General features: G+C 40.0%; 1 protein-coding gene across 1 annotated transcript in view; it reads left to right on the forward strand.

Moving 5' to 3' along the window:
• Nucleotides 1-796: 796 nt before the first annotated feature.
• The window catches only part of Gp210 (nucleoporin 210), a 461,410-nt gene continuing 438,912 nt past the window's right edge, over nt 797-23,294 (forward strand). Inside the window, exon 1 of the mRNA XM_067145468.2 lies at nt 797-964. Coding sequence (XP_067001569.2) covers nt 798-964 — 167 coding nt within the window. The 5' untranslated portion in view covers nt 797. The remainder of the gene's footprint in view (nt 965-23,294) is intronic.

The following is a 23,294-nucleotide window of genomic DNA, read 5'->3' on the forward strand; positions in this document are numbered from 1 at the left end:
CAGTAAACAATAAACTTCTTTTATGTGATCAAGATAAACTCCCTGCAATCTACTGCTTGTTGAGAGTGTTTGCCACCCTACCTGTCACCACTGCAGCCAGTGAGAGATCATTTTCAACATTAAGACGCCTTAAAACCTACCTCAGAAATACCACAAGTGAAAGTCGACTCAACGGGTTGGCTCCCTTGAACATTCACAGAGACATAGTTGTAAAACCAACAGATGTGTTAAATTTATTTTCTAGGAAGCCTCGAAAATTAGATTTTAGATTGTAAACTGAACATACCGTTTGAGATAAAACTGCTGACCTCGATCATATTGTTCTTGTTCTGTATTTTAAAGTAAGAATTTTGTAGTGTATTGCAATCTGAATATCACATACAGTAATTCACTCTTGTATCAGTATCCTTATGACAGTCATGCATGCGCGTACCAGACACGCACAAGCACAAGCACTTTCATTATGTTATATCTTAATTTTGTAACTGTAACCTCCCCCCATTGGCCGATCCTGGCTACGCTACTGTATATGCCCATACATAATATGCACGGCTTGCAATTAGTAGCACGCCGTGTATTTTACTCAAGGAATGTTCGGTATGCTAACCTTTACATTAGGTGTGAAATTATTTGAACTTGTATTTTATGAAAAATACAGTTTTTATATTAAATGTAGCGTAGGGTAAAAGTTTGGTGACGATACGGTAATATAGTTTGTGCTTAGTGGCGACAGTGTTTATTTGTGCTATCTCCAGTATTTTACTTGATATTCTTTGACGTAGGGGCGATCGAAAATTATGGCGGGTAAACAGGGTGGGCTTCGTTGGGCTCTGCTTCTGATATTTATTTGCTTGGGGCAAGTTTCAAATTCGAAATTGAACGTTCCTAGAGTTCTCTTACCTATTTTCAATTCATTGAGTTTAAATTTTACTTTGGAAGTTACTGAAGGTGGTTGCTACAGATGGTATGTGTCCCCTTTCAAATTTCACTTTAATATGCTTTCATAATTTTGTGATTGTCTTGGATGTAGGTTAAGACACCTACTTTATTACTGGAATTGTATAATTTTGCAAGATATTTCTGATAAAAATGTGGCGAGTTGACGAGATGTATGAGGTTATTGTCCTGCTGAATTGAATGGTTTAATGCCGGTTTGTAATTGTTTGCACCTCACCTGGTTCAATTGTAATACCTGGCACAGTGTTTCTTTTCTTTACATAGCCAGTAAATTGACAGAAAAATTCAAGTTTTCTCAGTTGTGGTTATTTCTTTTTAGGTTTGTCTTAAGCCTGATTCACACGAGGATACTTCACTGGAGTCAAGTACTTGAAGCAATTAAATTTTCTTCAACTTTCCGCGTATTATTATGTCAGGACAGCCAAGTTGTAATTTGTCTTGCAAGTAAATTTGAGTTGCCGAGCTGTCAACTTTTAATAATTATAAGAATGATAAGGAGCACTCATGTGAATATTCAGTTTCGTGGGTTCACTCTTTGTTGTATTCAGTCAGCGTTTTTTGTCTCTTTTTTAATCTTTAGGTTGTGGTAATGGCCACAGACGTCATTGTACTGTGTGCAAATACAGTCACTCGTTGGGAGGGGGTATTTTGCCTTTGCACATATGTTGCGCTAGAAGCCATGTATCACATATCTGGTTATAGGAACAGGTCTTTGTTCTTGTATTTCATTTGTCCACTTTTGTTCTATCATAGCGCCACTGCCGTAGGATTAAAAGTCTGTATCAGCGCATTTCCTTAGAAGTTTCTTGTGTAGAGCTTGGAATGGTTTGGTAGATGGCAGCGGTAGGTTGAATTGTAGATTTTCTATGAAATATGTTTCCCGGGCTAGAACGTAGACTAGTCTAAGGGAGCTGATTTAGTCACTCCTAGGGCCTTTTTGAGGAATCTTGCTTTGACTTTTTCTATCTTCTCCAGGTTGCTAATTGTCAGGTTGTCTCAGATTATCTGGATTCTGTATGTGACAATCGGAGCTGTTGTGGTGTTGAATAATGTCGTTGCTGTGTTGAGTGATAGCATAGATAGGTTCTTGATGTTGTGGATGGCCTTGATTGCTGCTGTCGTTCTGTCTAAGATGTTGTAATTGAAGAATATCAGGGTCGTTCAAAATGTGATGCCTAAATATTGGAATTTCGTGACTATTTCTAGTATATTACTTTTTAGCATTATAGAGTCATGTGTGGCTGTCTTGCTGCCTTTTCTGAACATCATCTAAACTGTGTTTTGCTGGTTAATCCCAGATTTATTCTCTGATGCCCATGCTTCTAACTTAAACATTGTCTTCCGAAGTTATGTCTTTGAATATGATCCCAGAGCTATATTGTCAGCGTACATTAATAGAGTAATCTTGGGAGAGTCCATTGTTATTCGGGTGATGTCTGCTGTTGCTGTGTTGAATAGCAGTGGGCTTAGGGGTTCTTGGGGTACCCCATTGGCTTGAGTTACCTTTCCTGATGTGGTTATTCCATCATCGATTTTGATTACGTTGTAGTCTAGGATGGACACGGTTTTTGTGAGTGAGTGGTCACCAATCGTTTGCTTTAGCTTTCCTATCAGGATATCTCTATCTATAGGCTCGTAATCTTTTCTATAGCCCACAAAGACGACATAGTATTTCCCCTTTGGGTGTCTCAATGCCTCCTCTACTTTCTCTTTTAGGTCTGCTGCTGCTTGTATTTTGCTTCTTCCTGTACGGAAGCCTAGTTGGGATTCTGGTATGAACGGGTCTATTTCATCGGTCAGGTGTTTCACTAGAATGCTTGCGAATGTCTTATATAGGTTGCTTTTCAGTGCTATGCCTCTATACGAGTTGGGGTTGTCAGTATCTCCTTTTTCCTTGTAGAGTATCTTCAGCGTTGCTGTTCTCCATGTTTCTGGTATTTTGGCAGAATATAGACACTGGTTGAATAGCTCTGTCCAAAGTTGCAGTAAGTTGTCAGGAGATTTTAAACTACTGTACGTAGTTGTTATCTGGACCTGACGCCTTGCCCATCTTGCCTTACCGATTGCCATTTGCACTTCGTTTATAGTTAGTCTGGTTTCGTGTACTTAGTCGTCATAAAGGATTGCGGTGTTGCATGTTTCCTAGTTGTCTTTGTTGAGAAGTGTTGTGAAGTGTTTTTCCCGTGTTTCCATGGCTATTTCCCTCGGTCTGCAATTATTTTTTGAGGATGGTAAAAGGGTCTTTCTCGGCTTTGGCTTCTTCCTACAAGTATTCAGCTCTTTTCTTTTAGGATATTTTTGTATTTCCTTCTTTTAATGGTGTATGTCACCGTTCTCGCTGTCTGGAGTGCGCGTAGAGTGTCTTTGTGTGCAGTGTAGCCTTTTCTTCGTTGGTGGGGTGGCTTCCTGTATTAGATTTGTAGCTATCTCCACTGCTTCATCTAGGTGCCCTTGAGCAACAAGGGCTCTTGCTTTCTGTATCTTTGATTGGTTTTGCATTTTCGTTGTATTAAGTTTTCTTGAAGGTGGTACTTCGTTGTCATTGGGAGATCATGGCTTCCATTTCTATGTTCAAATTCTGTGTAGATAGGTATAAATTTTCTGATTAGAGCTAAGCCTGAAGACCATAGACCTCCTTGTTTTTTGATTGTAAATCTTACTTCTCTGGAGAACACTAAGTCATTTGCGCTGGTGCCAATTGGGGTGAAGTAAGTCTTAAGCTCTTTTCTGTTTACCATTATGAAGCCTTCTTCTGTCAGGACTTAGGTAACTATCTCCGATTTTATGTTCGGCTTGTCTGTCATGCAGTTGAGGTCTCCCGCTATTATTACTTCATCAGTGTTTACTTTCCCTACTGTGTTGAGTAATGTTCCAACGTTATGTGTTTGTGTGGTGCAGTGTATATTTCTATTATTGTCAGGTCAGTGGTCTTAATTGTGGCCGTGTTCACTTTTCTTCGGACTTCCTTTACTTTCCTAACAGTCGGTTTTAGGAAACAGGAGACATTTTCACTTTACAAAGGAAAATTTAATATGTCCTCCTATTCAATACATACACATCATTAGATGGAGTAATAATAGTCAAACATGTTTAGAATCGTTTTCGAGCCATATTCAGTGAAAAAAGGGGTTTCAATATATACATATTTCCATCATTAGATGGAGTAATAATCAACTCGTTTGAGATATTTTCAGTGAAAAAAATTAACATATTGAAGTTAAAAGAATGAAAACAAATGAGATAAGACGGAAACAAACAACAGCTGTTTATAGTGAGGTTGTAGACCTCTTAGTCTAAAAATTTTGCATTGTGATATACGGTAATTAAAAACAGGATGAAATCACTGTTTTAAAAATTCAGAACTGACAGCCAGTCTCTGTAGAGTCAACATCACGACTAGTTAAGAGAGGAGCGAAAAACTTGAGAATCTGAGTTTGAGAGGAAACACGTGCCAAGTGAAATGTATATGACCTGTGCTGGAAAACCACCAATGAAGTTCCAATTTTAGAATAGTAACACTGTCAAAAGGCCTGATCTTCTCAATTTTAGCAGTCCCGTTCTCAATTATTGTTTCCAATGTTGGCTAGCTGTGTTGCCTTATTTTCAAATAGTCAGGAAAGCAGCTAAAAATTGAGAAGCTGTGTTAGATAACAGATGCCTGGTAAACTGTATGTGACCATAGTAGAAACCGTCTGTGAAGATCCAATCTGTAATGGAAAAGATGAGGTTGTATGAGAAACTTGGGCTGATAAGTAAAAAATAAAAAAATGTGTGAAGAAACTTCTAAACTTACTTATTAAGTGGTTGTCCTCTCGAAGCGGCGTGACCTTCTCAAAGTTAACGGTCCCGTTCTTATGATCGTGTCTATTGTTGGCTCAGCTGTGTTTGCGAGGATGGGAGGACTGAAGGGGGAGGGGGTGGTGCAGGGCTGGTGGGGACAGGGGGGGGGAGTGGTGGTTAGTTGGAGAGATGGAGGCGGGGTTTGTTTCTATTATAGAAGTTGTGACAAATATATGGAATGAATGTTTCAAGTACACTGCTGGAAAAATTAATAGCAACTCGGTGAATTTTCTCCTCATATCGAACTATTTCGTGTTTTATTGTGACAGGTCATTACAAAGTAGTACAATCTATATATTTTCTGAAAGCTTGTTTTATTGCCTCTCTAATGCAAAGTAGCAAATTAATTTATTGCCCTTCACATAGCAGTCTGTGTAGCATTTCTTAATTGAAGGGAAAAAACCAGAATTTTACACTTCACTAATTACTTTCCTATCTCGGCTCTAGTACTTGGTGGGATAGCCTTTTGACCTCAAAACGTCTTGACACCTCCTCGGCATGGAATCTACTAGATTTTGGAGAGTTTCAATGGGTATTCCATGATACCAGATATTAACAATAGCCTCAATCAATTGCAGTCTTGTTCGGGGCTTCCTTTCTCTTATTTTCTTCTTCAGAATTGCCCACAAATTTTCTATTGGATTTAGGTCTGGCGAATTTCCAGGCCAAGACAGCGCTCTGACATTTTCTTGTTCACCTAAGAAGTCTCTGACCACTTTTGCACGATGGCAGGCTGATGAATCATCCTGAAAAATGAATGGTTGTCCTGCAAATAAATCCCTTCCTGATGGTAACATTTTCTTCTCCTAAATTGTCTTGTACTTCTGCCCATTGATGGTGGATTCTAGGACATCAATACGCCCAACTCCATTGTATGAGAAACACCCCCAGAGCATAACACTAGTTGGAAACTTCACAGTTTTCAGAGTACAGGCTGGATTCAGTGCTTCACTTGTTTTCCGAAACACTCAACAACCCCCATCACTTCCACCAATATTGACTTTAGATTCATCACTGAAGAGAACCTTACGCCACTGCTGAACTGGCCGGTGCTGATGTTCTTTAGCCCACTGAACACGCTTCATACGCTGCTGTTTGGTGAGCATTGGTTTCTTTACAGGCTTTTTGGACACCGAATCAAATTTTTGCAATCTGTTCCTTACAGTTCTAGAACAAACATTAACCCCAGATGTTTCCCTCCATTTGTCTCCAAGTACTTCCGAGGTGGCAAATATATTTTCCAGACATTTTTAAACGATGCAAAGCATTGTCAGACCTGGGTGAAGTTTTCAGTTTTCTACCACATTTTCCCACTCTACCACTCATAAGACTACCCGTTTCTCGAAACTTAGCCAACTGTCTCCCAATTGTACTTTTGTGCACTCCCACAATTTGAGCTATCTCAGAATTAGTTTTACCACATTCACTTAATGTCACAATCCGTGCAGCCTTTCTTGGTGATATATCACATTTTGTATCCATTTTTTATTACAATTTGGCACTCAAACTCTTTCAAGCAAAAAGAAACAAACTGGTAAACACGAAAATTTCTATGCGGATTCAGAGGGATTATTAACAGACAAGAAGTAGGAATGCACAACAGGAAGTAGTACCTAGCAGCTGTTTACACAACAGAGACATCTGTGGATGGTCAGTAACACTAGTTAGAAGCATTTACTGCTATCTGGTGGTTCAAAACACACTAGCATGTAAAGTGCAAAATTTTTGCTTTTTCCCTTCAATTAAGAAATGCTACACAGACTGCTATGTGAAGGGCAATAAATTAATTTGTTACCTTGCATTAGAGAGGCAATAAAACAAGCTTTCAGAAAATATATAGATCGTATTACTTTGTCATGACCTGTCACAGTGAAACATGAAATAGTTTGATATGAGGAGAAAATTCATCGAGTTGCTATTAATTTTTCCGGCAGTGTAGAATGTTCTTTTTTTCGTTGATTTTATCTCTCCAACTCACCACCACTCCCCCCTCTCCACACCAGCCCTGAACCCCCTCCCCTTCCCCCTTCACTCCTCCCATCCTTGCAAACACAGCTGACAAGGGGATGTCCGCATCACCGATTTTGTTCAAATGTTGTAGGTTGGTAGTACTAAATCACAAAAGCACACTGGCAAAGTAGTAGCATGCAACTCTCAAAAATTTCCAAAAATGGCTATTTTAAAAATGTCGAGAAAAGTTACGAGAGGTTTAGGATGCCAGGTACCATCAAGCGAGAGACTGTGCCGTGGTGGTCAAGTTCTCCACTTCAGTTATGAAGATGACGAGTTAGAGTCACGCTCGTCTCAACTGTTTTTTTCCCCTGACATTTCCCGATCCCTTTTTTCCTCGTATTGCGAATGAGAGCAGCAGTTATTCACTGTCTGACCGCGTTGTGACGTGTAACGGTTGTGTGCGATGTAACCAGACGTGCTCATCATAAGTTCGATCTGCACGGAGATTACATGTGATTAAATTAATTTTTGGGGCCATATTGAAAGTATTTGTATTAAATAACACTAGAATGTTTATATTGTTCTCCCACCTATTCAATACAATACAATCTTAAAAGTTAGGACTTTGTCCTTATCAAAACATTAACATAAAATTGATACATTGGATGGTACATGTTTCGCCTCTCAATAGTAGGCATCATCAGCCATTTTTTACCTTATGAATAGATCAGGTACCTGATTGGGAATGACTTATGAATACTGTTAAAAACTATATCTTGTAAAATGGATTGGAGATTGTTAAACAACTAATGCAAAATAAAATATGGTATAATATTACTTAATATTGTGTTAATATTTGAGTCTAAATTCAAGAAGACCCAATAAGAACAACCTGCAGCTTTGTGAAGGGAGCAGGCATATCTAGGTGGGAATGAAGGAAAAACATGGTAGCAAAAGATCTTAGAGGTCTACGCTAATTAGGAACTAATATTTAGAGGCCCCATGAAGAAAAGAAAAAGAATGGGATAATTTTCTCATCCGTATATTTTTAGATTTAACAGAGATACTCGTAGCCTTTCCTTGACAAAGAAACGAGACTTGTACTCCTTTTTCGTTTCTGGCTGACGTATGAAGATATGGTATGTTCATCGTTACCTGAATCGGAACTTTTACTAAATTTTGATGGCAATACATCACTTTTGGGAGCTGGACACTTCCTGCGTTTGACATTTTCCTGTTTGTGAGCAAGATACACACTGAATACAGAAGGAACTTTGATTGATGTGCTTACACTGAAATCGCTTTTATGAGAAGAATTGCTAGGTACATAAAGAGATCCTACTTTATCACCTACCAAGCTCAATAGCTGCAGTCGCTTAAGTGCGGCCGGTATTCAGTATTTGGGAGATCGTGGGTTCGAACCCCACTGTCAGCAGCCCTGAAAATGGTTTTCCGTGGTTTCCCATTTTCACACTAGGCAAATGCTGGGGCTGTACCTTAATTAAGGCCACGGCCGCTTCCTTCCCACTACTAGCCCCTTCCTGCCTCATCGTCTCCATAAGACCTATCTGCGTGAGTGGGATGTGAAGCAAAATAACAATAATAATTTTATCACCTTGCCTAGAAATAGCCTGCTTCCATTTCTCCCTTAAACCGCACTCGGAAGGGAAACTATGGAACGTCAATTTTCATGCTTTTTAAGTGTCGTTCGAAATACATAGAGGTACACAACAGTGCACCTTCTTCGCAACCTCACAGACACTCGCCGACAGAAACAATATTCACAATAAATTGCACAAAATCAACACAGCATCACAATTATTCCGCATATCACAATGTTAAAGTCCGCCAAGAACAGAACGGAAACCTGACATCTAGCGGCCAAACCGTGAACACGGTCGGGCCACCTTTTCAGCGACAAATTAGGAGCTATGTCCTGGGCTTGCATATCTCGTAGGCAACGCCTGGGACAGAAAGTGAAATTGTAGCATGACCAGCCCTATGGGTAGCACATTTCATCCACACATACTGTTCATGTCCTGAGTCTCACTAGATACACAGCACAGGAGGAGATTACAAATACACTTAATTCCGATGTTGTATCGTACATCAGCTTACCTCCAGATTCCGCCAGTTCTGCTACTCTGCCCTTGACTACCCATGGCTCTTGAATAAGGGCCACGTCAATAGACTCTGACTTTAACTTACTAGTTTATTAATAATATCACCTATTTTAAACAATTGGAACTTATCACCATTACCATATGAAATTATAATGTATTGAATAGGTGATATTATTAATAAACTAATTAGCATCCTACAGTATAGTATCTTCAATACGAATCCATAATGATATTTATCACTTGCAACTTGAACTTACTGGCAAAATTGGCCACAGCTGCTTTTTTATGCTGAAGATTGGCCTGAAGGACCTTCAGTTTCATCTTTATCAACATTGGGTTTCGTTTTTCCCCTGATGACTTGAAACTTGATCTGCCCAAGTCCGAGCTTAGCCTTAAGGCTTCTCTTTTTGAGCTCTTCAAAGTCTCTTTCACCAAGGGCTAAAATGACTGTCCTTCCTGTCTTATCGATTGACTAGCTGATGTACCCATGCTTCGCCACGGGATTGGATTCTCAGAGAGACTGACCTTGTAGTTTTCCTAACTGTGTACATTTAGAAGAATAAGTATATTTTCTTTTTATTTGTTTTTTGAAAGTAGATTAATCCCTAAATCAACATAGGTCATTACAAAAACGTCAGTAGGAAAGTAGCGATTAAATAAGTGATATCCTATAAAATACTTGATCAAATGGAAAACCGCACATTTCCTCACTTTTAACGAACAGTGCCGATCTAATAGTCCAAAGTTCCAGAGCTGGAATGTCAAGCCACAGACAGCCGTGAATACTCCTCTGCCATTATTCCGTTAAATATGCACACTGTTCATTCCAATCAGTGCGGAATTAACCAGTTTGTTACATACCAGCAGAATCAGAAAATTTAAGAACCAGAGGAATGGCATGTTAAGGAAGCAAGTTATCTAACGCTCCAGCTACTTCCCACCAATATTCAGGCAGGCTGTTACACTGCTACGACTGGGCGAGTTGGCCGTGTGGTTAGGGGCGCGCAGCTGTGAGCTTGCATCTGGGGGATACCGGTAGTGGATTCGACCCCAATGTCGGCAGCCCTGAAGATGGTATTCTGTGGTTTACCATTTTCACACCAGGCAAATGCTGGGGCTGCACCTTAATTTTTTTGCTAGCGGTTTTACGTCGCACCGACACAGATAGGTCTTATGGCGACGAAGGGATAGGAAAGGTCTAGGAGTTAGAATGAAGTGGCCGTGGCGTTATGGTACAACCCCAGCATTTGCCTGGTGTGAAAATGGGAAACCACGGAAAACCATCTTCAGGGCTGCCGACAGTGGGATTCGAACCCACTATCTCCCGGGTGCAAGCTCACAGCTGCATGCCCCGAACGCATGGCCAACTCACCCGGTGCACCTTAATTAAGGCCAAGGCCACTTCCTTCACACTCCTAGCCCTTTCCTATCCTATCGTCGCCATAAGACCTATCTGTCGGTGCGATGTTAGGCAAATTTTAAAAAACACTCGGTACGCAGCAGTAATCCTATCTATCGTAAATGAGTGGCAAGAGAAGACACAAAGCACATCACAAACAATGGTCAGTTTAATGCTATTGTTGATCAATTTTATGAGCTTTCTATATTGTAGGCCTTTACATTTAGTTTTCTTTCGACTCTGTCATATTAGGGTGTTTTATAAAATTATTTTTAGGGTAGACTGTAGTTCCTTATTCTCAGACTTCACATACCGATTTTCATTAAATTCTATTTACCCATTTTCTCGTGACTTGGCGCTGATATAGACTTAGTAACAAAAATCCAATTTCATGAACATCTCTGTGATCATAGCCGGTACGGTATCAATGTATAAAATGTAAATGATTGGAAATTTATAACTATTTAATTTAAGTTATGTAATATTTATAGATACCGGGCGAGTTGGCCGTGCGCGTAGAGGCACGCGGCTGTGAGCTTGCATCCGGGAGATAGTAGGTTCGAATCCCACTATCGGCAGCCCTGAAGATGGTTTTCCGTGGTTTCCCATTTTCACACCAGGCAAATGCTGGGGCTGTACCTTAATTAAGGCCACGGCCGCTTCCTTCCAACTCCTAGGCCTTTCCCATCCCATCGTCGCCATAAGACCTATCTGTGTCGGTGCGACGTAAAGCCCCTAGCAAAAAAAAAAATATTTATAGATATGACCTCTAACAACATAACTATTTGAGAATTAAATTTTAATCCTTCCCCTAAACTACCATTTATCTCAGCATGAATAAAATTATTTATGCCCTAAATTATAGCGATCCCCAACTTTGCATACCGATTTTTTTTTAAAGATAGGACCTCTAATAACATGAATATTTGAGAATTAAATTTTAGACCTTCCCCTAAACTACCATTTTTCTCAGCATGAATACAATTGTTTATGGCCTAGATTGTAGCGACTTACACCTCGAATTCGCCTACCGATTTTCGTTAAGATATGACCACTAATAACATAAATATTTGAAAAGTAAATTTTAGGCCTTCCCCTAAACTATCATTCTACTCAGCGTGAATACAATTATTTATGGCCTAGATTCTAGCAACTTATTCCTCGACTTTGCATACCGATTTTCATTAAGACACGGTCACTAATAACATAAATATTTGAGAATTAAATTTTAGGCCTTCCCCTAAACTACCATTTCACTCAGCGTGAATAAAATTATTTATGGCCTGGATTATAGTGACTTATGCCCGGCTGTGCATACCGATTTTCTTTAAATTCTCTTCAGCCATTTTCTCATGATGCGTGTACATACATGAGACAGAAATTACAAAAAATTAAAAAGTGCATTTCCTTGAAACTGTGGACACGACTGATACAGAAATACCATCCTTTTTAAATTCTGAGCAATGTACAGACAAAACTCTTATTTTATATATGTAGAAGTGGCATTCAGCACTCTTCACTCTTGTGTTAGATGTTTGGTATCGTGCTGATTGATTCTGACAGCAGTCTGCTCTATTGGAGTTTCTGTTACCATTTCTTGTTTTGAGTTGGCGACAGCCTGTCCAATTGGGTGATACGGTGAAGTGGGGCTGCTGATTGAGGTGAAGGCTCAAGGTGGGGTGCTGGAACTAACACATCACTTTGCTCTACGTAGCCTGGACGAGCCATGGGTTGGGAAAGGGGCAATCAGAACGTAGGGGGAAAGTCATGGCTGTGAACTGTCATACTAATGCCAAGTGGAGACCACGTGAGTAGGCCTGCTGAAAGGGAAACAAACCTGGCTAGGTTCGGGCCAGGGGCGGACCGCTGGGTGGACGACTGAGGGGCATAGTCTCAGCTACGGACAGCCTGAGTTACGGGAGGACAATGTCTGGCTGTATGCCACACCACGGATGGTGAGAACGACGCTCAGGACTCTAAAAACCCTTTGATTGAAATATGAATGCTTATAGAGAACCAATTTCAAAACTTTTGACATCAAGGGAAGCCATGGAAGCTCCAGTTGAGCAGATCCGGGAGCCAGCCCAAGATGAAAAAATGGTGACAGAAGTCCCAATTGGACAGGCTGTCGACGACTCAAAATAAGAAATGGCAACAGAAGCTCCAGGAGAGCAGACTGCTACCACAAGCAAACCAGGAACATCCATAGAGACAGAAGTGAAGATTTCTGCATCGAAAATCAACAGATTTCATATCGACAGACCACATCGCAACAGTGCATATTACAAGGAAAGGGAGCGAGGAAGGAAGCCAAAATAGCAGCTGGAACTTGGACGGAGAAGAAGCCAAGAAACAGCGATCGGTAAGAGGCTATCCCTCCATTGCCCAAAAGGCCAAGGTCGGAGGATAGTACGCCATCAAGTTCGGCTACAAAACCACCCGCCAAGACACAGAAAGAAGAGATGGTTTTGTCCTTTTTACGAAAGACTAACTTCAATCAAGGTAGCAATAATACCTAAAACCTTTCCAGATGAGAAACTGAAGGAGGAAGACGTGAAGGAACTTTCATTTGTTCTGATAGCGCAAATGAAACCGCTGTTGGATGGATGCTTTCCAGGCTTCCTGGAGTCTCCAAGGCTGGAATATGGAGCAGTGGTACTTATATGTGCAAATCCAGTAACTAAAAGCTGGCTGGAACAGACAGTGGCCAATTGCAACCCTTGGAAAGGGGAGAATTTGGAGGTGGCAGAGGCCAAGAAGGTGCTGAATTCTACAGAGGTCATCACCAAGTTTCCTCCTCCATTTGACAAGATGAAGGTTGATGATGTGTTTGTCAATATTCATCAGCATGACTTCTGACGAAAGAGTGGAGAGTGCTGAAAGCAGCAACTACTGATGTCACAGGAAGGACAATTGTTGTGGCCCTTAATGAAAGAGATTTTGAAGAGCTCAAGAAGAGTGGCCTTAAGGCCAAGCTTGGACTTGGGCAGATCAAATTTCAAGTAATTAAGGGAAAAACAAAACCTGTAGTGAATGTTCTACAGGCCAAAAATCAGCTGTGGCCAATATCATCAGGAAGTTCAAGTCCGAGGCTATCGATGTGGCTCTTATACAAGAGCCATGGGTAGTTAAGGGCAGAGTAGCAGGACTGGCGGAATCTGGAAGTAAGCTAATGTACGATACTACACCGAATATGCCTAGAACATGTTTACTTGTGAGCAGAAAACTAAAATGCCTTCTGTAGCAGGAACATTGTTCAAAGGACTTAGTGGTGTCCAAGATAAAACTTGGAAATTGGGAAGGTCCTGGAGAAATAACCATAGGTTCTGCATACCTCCCATATGACTCATCTAATCTGCCCCCATCAGAAGAAGTTGAGAGCCTAATTTGCAACACAAAGAGGAAAGGTGAACACCTAGTCCTTGGAGCAGATGCAAATTCACACCACATGGCATGGGGCAGCACAAAATGCAATGCAAGAGGTGACTCTTTACTAGAGTTTATTATTGGAACTGAATTGACTATACTAAACCTAGGAAACAAGCCTACATTTATAAATAAAAATCGTAGGGAGGTAAAAGATATTACACTATGCGTATTGCAAACTTTATTAAGGACTGGAAGGTGCTGGAGGAACCATCATTGGCAGACCACCAGCACATTCAATTTGCAATACATGTGAGACTGCTGGATTGAGATGTACAGACATCCAAAAAGAACTAACTGGGATAGGTACAGAGAAGTTCTAGGGAGGGCTGTACAATAAATCCCAACTATCATGAGAGGACAGAAAGAATTGGATGAGGCAGTGGAACTATTAGAAGAGGCCATTATAGACTCATTCCATGACAACTGTCCTCTCAAAGAAAAGGAAATCACCAAAAAAGTAAGGTGGTGGAACAACAAACTAGCCAAAATGAAAAAAAGAGGTTAGGATGTTGTGTAGAATATCATCTAGAAATGGTATGTGGGACCTTATATCATAGGAAACTCGCTGAGTATAACCTAGAGATACGGAAAACTAAAAGAAAATCTTGGAGATTGTTCTGCGAGAAAGTGGAATCACACACTGAAACAGCAAGGCTCCAGAAGGTTCTTAAAGCAGCCCATATAAATCAAGTGGGGACACTGGAGAAACCAGGTGGGTCGTTTACTCAGGCGGGGTGGGACACACTGGAGATGCTAATGGCGTGTTACTTTCCTGAGGCTGAGGGGATGACAGAAGAAGAAACGGTTGGAACAGAGACCGGAGCTCGAAGAGCAGACTGGAACTGTGCCAACAAAATAATAAAACTCAACCATGTAAAATAGGCAAACTATACATTTCATCTTATAAAGGCTCCAGGGCCAGATGAGATAATTCCGATACTCCTACAGGAAGGACTGGAGATACTCATCAGTGCCCTGATGGACCTTTTCACAGATAGTCTAGCTCTATGGTACGTGCCAAAATCATGTTCTGAACCTACAGCGTTATTCATACCTAAGCCTGGAAGAGCAGATTATGCCCAAGCCGAAGCATAAAGACCATTATGTTTAACCTCCTTCATGCTGAAAGCAATGGAGAAAATTCAGGATAAATATATCAGAAGAACGGTGCAACTGAACTCAAAGTTACATGAAAATCAGTTTGCATATAGACCTGGCAGATCCACTGAAGTAGCACTCCACCAGTTGGTTTGTAAACTAGAGGAAAGCCTAGAAACCGAGCTCGATAGCTGCAGTCGCTTAAGTGAGGTCAGTATTTGGGAGATAGTAGGTTCGAGCCCCACTGTCGGCAGCCCTGAAAATGGTTTTCCGTGGTTTCCCATTTTCACACCAGGCAAATGCTGGGGCTGTACCTTAATCATACCTGCCAACCCTTCCGATTTACCCGGAAACTTTCCGGTTTTTAACTCGTCTTCCGATTTTCCGATTTATTTTTACTTCTTCCTATTTTTGACCAATATAACTTCTAGTACGGCCAATACTCTTCCCCTGTGTTTGTTTAATTTACGAAACCTCATTTTCAAGAGTATTTATTTGATGCTTTATTTCGTGAGTATTTTGTCCTGCGCCTTCGTGTATCGTGTTTCCCGCTCACCACAGCAGCGTGTCCGCTTTATACAGCTGGGGATTCGGGGCGGCAATTGTCCTGCAAGCAAGACAGGCTGGCGCGCGCTAGCGACTCAGTTAATCGGGATGAAAGAATGAGTTTATTATTGTTGTTCGCGCGCTGTTAACATCGTTTCTGTGCGTAGTTTAGTCGGGAGTTTTAGGCCCCTTTTTTTCTTGCATTTGTATGCTTTCCCCCCACTGCCAAAGTCGTATGTTAATAATGTATGGGACATATAGAATTGTTTTGTATGTGGTAGTTTCGCGTATTTAAGTGCATCATTTTAATGAGTTGAATGTTTTTAAGGGGGTTGTGTCGGTGACAGTTTCAGGTAGTTTATTTTCTCGTTAAGGCCAAAAATATAGCAAACGTTATCTCCAAGTGTTCAGAGATACCTGTAAATTTCCGTTCATTTTACCGTGTGATAAAGAAACTACCATATTCTTTCGCGTAATTAACGCCCTTGCATAATTTACGCATCCCAATATTTTTGGGTCCAAAGTGGACAAAAAACAAATGTTCACGTATTTGACGCTCCCACAACTTCGAACATCCATCACGCAGCTCCGGTTGCGTTTCGAAACTACTCAAGTAGCAGGCTTCCTATTGCGAAAGCGGGCATTCCAGATACAGGGCAACGTGCTGTTATTAGCCGGCACTAGTTTTACGAGTGTTTCGGGTACGTGACATTCTGTGATCTCAAAATTGTCAGTCCACAGTATTCTAGTAATACTGCATCATACTAACTTGCGGTGATCAGTTACGCCGAAACATACGGGAAGAGGGCAGCGAGTATTCAATGCCCAAATGAAAAGTGCGCTACCGCGGTAACAGAAGTGTACTTCAAGCGGCCAACATGTCTCGCAAAGCATTTCGCGGACCAAAAAGCAGCAAGTTTCCGCAAGTAGAGAAGGATCTGCTTAAATATATGATTTTGTGACGCAACGTTGGATAAGCAATTTCTCACGAAATGCAGTATTTTAAAGAATGTGAAATAACCTCTGCACATGGAATCAGTGTCTCGGATTTGAAGGTTAGCCGAGTCTTGATTAATTTTATGAAGAGAAATGGACTTCCTCTTCGGCGAAGAACATCATCATGTCAAAAATGACGAATGATTTAAACCATTTTCATCGTTTTGTGACTGAGAAGCGTAAAGTGAGGAATATTTGATCTCCCTTATAGGAACCGCAGATCAGACGCCAATCAGTTTCCATATGCCACAAAGTCGAACAATCGATAAGAAAGGATCATACAGTGTTATCGTACGCGCTACCGGAAGCAAAAAACAACGATGTACTGCAATGCTTGCTATAACAGCTGATCTCAGAAAGCTTACACCTTACATTGATCTAAAACGAAAAACAATGCCCAAAGCAAAATTTCTGCGAGTGATCCACGTTCGTATTCAAGAAGAAGAAGGATGGATGGACACGTCACTCGTACAAGATTGGATACGAACGGTTTGGAGTAATGTAGCAGGGTCCCTACTTCGATGCCCGTCCCTTCTCGTGTTGGACAGTTTTTTTGCCGGTGTGTCATTGTTATGGCATTACATGAATTGTACTTTTATTAGTTCATGTTTTCACTCCAGGTCGTATTGTCAGCTCGTAATGGGAAGAATATTTTCCAGTCGGTACTTCCATCCCACGTGTCTAACTTACCTGATGTACCCTATTTGAATTTTCAGGAAAAATCTCACTCCGGAATTTTACGCCAAATGACGATAACCGCAAACGAGTTGAACCAGTTGTGTTTTTATATTATATTTGATGTATCTTTTAAATGTAAATGAATTGTAAATATCTTAATTGCTTGAATAATTTACGCATCCGAAGTTTTCGCCTGTATTTTTCGTCAAAAAGTGCGTTAATTACGCGAGAAAATACGATATTATGCATTTTGTTGCGTGTGTCGGTGTGACATAAATATTATTATTCGTTTAAGTGTCATAAATGATAATGATAAGGTACATTTTCTTGTAACCATTTTTATGTTTTGGTAGTTTAAGATTTGAAATTTAACGGTCAATTCGCATTGTAACTGTAGATATGTATGCTTTTTATCTTGACCTTTTTTCACCTAGACCGTGGTGGAATATGTGTGATGAAATCCAGGAATAACAAAATCTTCCTATTTTTGGTTTCTAAAAGTTGGCAGGTATGCTTAATTAAGGCCATGGCTGCTTCCTTCCCACTCCTAGCCCTTTCCTGTCCCATCGTTGCCATAAGACCTATCTGTGTCGGTGCGACGTAAAGCAACTAGAAAAAAAAAGAAAGCCTAGAATATAAAAAAAAATTGCACTGGCAGCATTTCTAGATATAGAAGGAGACTCCAGCAATACAACCTATGACTCCTATGATCAAAGCATTGGAAAAGAGCAAGGTGAGTAACTCAGTCGTCAAATGGATTAAATCCATGTTAGACGGAAGGAAGATGAAAGCAACCCTGTTTGAAGAAACGCTGACAGTTAGGGCCACCTGAGTCTATGGTCAGGGAGGAGTTCTTTTGCCTCTGCTGTGGAACCTCGTGGTGAACAAAATCATAGCTATGCTCAATGAGCAGGGTTTCTATACACAAGGATATGCAGATGACCTAGTGATTGTGGTATGAGGTTAGGTGATGGGTGTTATGCAGGACCTCATGCAAAGATTACTCAACCTTGTGGAGAACTGGTGTTGGGAAGAACAACTATCAGTTAACCCTAACAAGATAACTCTGGTCCCTTTTGCAAGAAGGAGAGAATTAGAGGGAGAGAGATCACTGAAGCTCTTTGGGCAAGATATATATATATATATATATATATATATATATATATATATATATATATGGAAGGACAGGCACTGCATGTAGATGTAGTACTAGATAAAATTCTAACCTGGAATCCGCATATAGAAAGGAGCATATCCCAGGCCAAGGACTTGCTGTATGCATGTAAAAGAATTGTTGGGAAGACATGGGGCCCAAGACCATCAATGGCAATGAACAGGGAACGGATTTATATGTACTAATAATTATTGAAATATGTACATATATATTTAGTTATTTTTATTGAAATAAGGAATTAATTGAACTTAAAATTATACATATAACATTAATTTCTCTTTAATATCAAAGTTCAAAGAAGCTAAACAAAGTAGATCTAGATGCAACATAATGCTGCTCTACTCTTTTTAATATATTTGAAGAACACACAATCTTTTGTTCTCTGTTACCAAAATAATGGAATACAAAATATTCTTTTAAGTGCTGGAAAGTGAATCTTCTTCTATTATCTCTAAGGACAGATTTAATATTGACTGAAACTGCGTTCAACATCGAAAGAGGTAATGGGGGCATAATTCAACTTCACAATATCTGCTGGGGTTAAATCCAATGTTAATTTTACACTTAAATCTCTACACAGCATTGCAGCAACCTTTGTCATTTCTTCATATCCAGGGTTCTTTGAAAGTACAGTGGCCATCTTCATGTTTAATACATCTGCAACTTTACCTGTACCACGATTTAGTTGTTTCACAGTTTTATTCACAATTTCACAACTTTCAGAAAGTGAGAGATGCGAGTTTTGGAGACTTTTCAGTGGTTTTGTGATGCATGAAAAATTATGCTGAATGAAACAAGTCATTTCTCACACTTGTATCGCAGACAGCTGTTTTCGCGGCTTCAATTGAGGCTGCATCTTCAGAGTCCATGGCATGCAGAACATTCTTAAATACAGTCTATATATTCAACATAACATTCAACCGCTTGCGGCCATGTACCCCACCTAGTTAGAATTGGCTTAGGCGGCAATAGAATCTCTGGGTACATTTCTTTCAAAAGATGAACTCTTCTGTGGGCTTTGAGAAAAACCTTTTCCACTGAGGAAATCAACTGATCTACTGTGGGGTAACTGCCTCTTACCACTTATGCTACACGATGAAAGGCATGTGCTATACATGTTAAATGAGTCATCTTAGGATATACAACACACAATGCTTCTCCGGCTTTTATCATATGAGGTGCGGCATCGCTAATAAAAAGTAACACTTTATTATACTTAACGCCCTGTGGGCAGAGGATACCCATAGCCTCATTGATCAGTTTTGTTATCGCATTTTTGTAGAACATCACAGTGTAAGAGAATCCGTTTACAATCTTCGCTTAACAAACCAATGATTACGTTGCCAATTAGCCTGCCTTCCTTGTCTGTTGTCTCATCAATGGAAACCCAAATTGGACCGTCTTTTATCTCTTGCCTTATCTTCCGAACAGTTTCATCGTGTGTGGCTGAATAGTATGTGTTTCTGAACGTTGACTCATCCAGGATGGATTGTTTAGTATATTTCTCGAGGAATTCCCTGAAGCACTGATTATTCAGTTTGAAGAGAGGTATGTCAGCAGAGATGAGAGCATGGCAGAGATCGGTGTTGAATTTAGACGTTACACTGGAAGTTGCTGGTTGTGTCAGAAACTCTCGTTTGTTAGCCTGATGTTTACTGGTTGAAACGTGCTGTTACGCAAGGAACCTTTGAGTAGATGTCACTGTACAATGACACAAATTACAAAATAATATCTTACTGTCAGTTGATAAACCATCTTCTTTAAATTCTGATACGTAACTTTTCAATTTTAACTGGTTGACTGAACTACTTTAGGCATATTGTAACAACATTAATGTCTTCAATGAATATCATTATACAACTGCACACACTGAACGTACAAGAACACTATGATCCGTCTCGCTGCTAATTCAAACTGTGAATGACTGGTAGTGAACTACATGGAGTTATGAAGCAGTCAAAGGGAATGCCCGAATTACGAACTAATCCGGAAACCACTAGCACTTCATCGATGAATGGAATGAGATTTCCCTAGTTACAAAATTATGGCACAGGCACAGTCGATGTTATGTAATGCAGCTTATCAGTGCTATAAGTGTGATTCAGATAGTCACGGTACTGACTGGCTGATCTCCACCACTTCCGGGCTCAACCTCTCTCTTTCTTCGCACTGCTTATCAGCTTATTTTATCAGCCCAGACGTGGACAGGCGTGATAATGACCTGCACACCAGTTAAAATATTAATTTTTCGAATATAGATTTTAAATTTATTTCTCCATTATTGAGAGGACTGCTAATTTAATATAATTTAATACTTTTTAGCCAAAATATGGACTATGTTGATTTTAATGACGAAGAATATGGAACATATGTGCTAAACTCCAAAATATGGAAAATGAATACTACATTTTTCAACTCCACACGTCGTGATTCGTAAAGATAATGCAAAATATAATTAATTTTAGCTTCCTAAAGATATGTATTTACATATAAATCCATTCCCTGGTAATGTGGATATATACAATGATCATTAGACCGTTGATGGCCTATACGCCAAGGTCAGGGAAAAGTCGGCAGTAGATTGGATAGCCTACAGAGAATGGCGTGCATAGCCATAACTGGGGCAATGAGAACTATGCCGACAGAAGCCTTGAATACTTTACTAGACCTCCCATCACTATGCGATTTCATAAAAGGACGTGCTAGAATGAGTTCATATAGATGGGCACAATCAGAGTGCTGGAATGCACAAAGACCCAATCTAGGACATTCTAAAAATAACAGAGGAAGTTCTACATATACCTTGTAATCATATGATACCAAAGTACAACTTTCAAAATCCATTTTAGACCCAGATAATAATAATAAAAGAAGACTGGAATATCAACAAATGAAATACTGGAAATGAATATATAGTGTGGTGGACTGATGGCTCAAAGACTGTGGATGGCACAGGAGGAGGACCAAAGGTGCAAGACCTGAGAGATCAATCCAGATGAGCCTGAGCAGACAGACTACAGTCTTTCAAGCTGAAATGATAGCTATCACAACATGTCTTGAAGAAAATCTGAAAATGAACTATAGGAATATGAACTGTTTCATTTTTACGGACAGTCAACCGACCATTAAGGCACTAGAGGCAGTCCGGATAATATCCAGAATTGTCAGGTAAGCCTATTATCATTCACTTATCCTGAAGCTCTCAAAGTACAACATTGTCAAAATAATATGGGTACCACGGCATCCAGGCATAGAAGGAAATGAAAAGGCAGATAAACTGGCCAAGAAAGGAGCAGAAACACGTTTTGTAGGCCCGGAACCTGTATGCGGGATTTCCTATGGATAAGCCCGTTACAACATAGGAAAATGGCTACAAAAGAAACAATTGGAAAACTGGAAAAATACTCCAAGATGCAGGCTTGCAAAGGAATTGATAAAAGACCATACAAGAAGCATACTAAAGAACTGTAGAAACTTAGCAGAAAAAATATAATATGGGTAGTAGGACTGTTGACAGGACACTACTGTCTGAAAAAACACCTACATAGAATTGGAGTAATAAGAGACAACATATGTAGGAAATGCAATGAAGCAGAGGAATCAGCTGAGCACATACTTTTTGAATGTGAGGTGCTGGGTAGAATGAGACTCTTTACTCTAGGACTACCAGGTGAAGAGAGAGAAAAATCCAAGAAGACCCAAAAAGAACAACCGGCAGCTTTGTGAAGGGAGCAGGTATATCTAGGTGGGAATGAAGGGAAAACATGGTAGCAAAAGATCTTAGAGGTCGATGCTAAATAGGAACTAATATTTAGAGGCCCCCTGAAGGAAAGAAGAAGAACTGGTGAATGTTAAACAGATAACAGTTAATCCCTCGCTAAATTATCAGCCATGTTATGGGACATAAAGCACTCTACGTCTTGTATGCATTTCTTATGCTTTCTTGTGGTCTAGAAAGCCAAACACAACAATTGAGGGTATTTAATGCACTGACCTCGTGTTGCCTTGTAATCTTCAGGCTTTCTGTTGAATAGGAGTCAGTGCCCTTCAGGGCTGTAGCATCTTGGGTTTTAATTTTTTTTAAATTCTAATATACAAGGTATGGTCTTACAGACATAGGGTATCTGTACGACAAGTTTCAGATACGAGGTTGCCATTGATACGTGACTGTGTTTAAATAGGCAGTCCATATTATTGCTTTATCCATCTTATAGTCGGGTAATTATGCAGAAATAAATCTGTATTGATCATACACTTGTCAAGAAGTTAGTTTTGATTTCTAGGTTTACATCATTCTATGATACTAGGTGATGTACCCATGCTTTTCTATGGAATTCTACATTGTATACATAATTCTAGGTTAAGTAGCATGTTGTGGATAAGATTGTATTAAATTGCATAGCTCTTAACTTTACCCCGGAAACGCAACGGGGAAGTCATCATAAGTCTTTTTCTCATGTGAAAACTGGGTTAGGGAATTTTCATTGTAATGGCAGACCTTCTTGTCTACTATCAGTCACAATCAAGTTGGGGAGTTTTAATTATGATGACAGGTCCACTTGCCTACTGCCAGTCACAATCAAGTTAGGCAGTTTTCATTGTAATGGCAGACACAGCTCTTCACCTGCCTTTTTACATCCTCAGAAAGACCCTCTTTGTGGTTTTCCCAACTAAATTCAACATAGGTCATTACAATGACGTCAGTAGAAATGTCGCAATTTAAAGCAATGTTATCATATGAAATACTCTGATGAAAATTGCAAATTTTCTCACTTTTAAATAACAGTACTACGTTGCTGATCTAAGATTCTAAAGTTCCAGAGATGGAAAGACCAGGTGGCAGACAGCCGTGAACACTCCTCTGCCATTATTCCGTTAAGTGTGCACATGGCTCAATCCAGTCATTGCCTCAGAGTAGGTATTGAATAGCTGGCATACTGTGATGAACCAGTGTGTTAAGTACCAGTAGTATCAGAAAATTTATGAACCAGAGGAATGGCAAGCTAGAAAAGAAAGTTATCTTATTCCCCAGCTTCTTCCTGCAATGTTCAGATAGGCTGTTATACTTGATACACAGCAGTAATCCCATCTATGCGACATG

This window comes from Anabrus simplex, chromosome 4, assembly GCF_040414725.1.
Source record: "Anabrus simplex isolate iqAnaSimp1 chromosome 4, ASM4041472v1, whole genome shotgun sequence".
Classification (NCBI taxonomy): domain Eukaryota; kingdom Metazoa; phylum Arthropoda; class Insecta; order Orthoptera; family Tettigoniidae; genus Anabrus; species Anabrus simplex.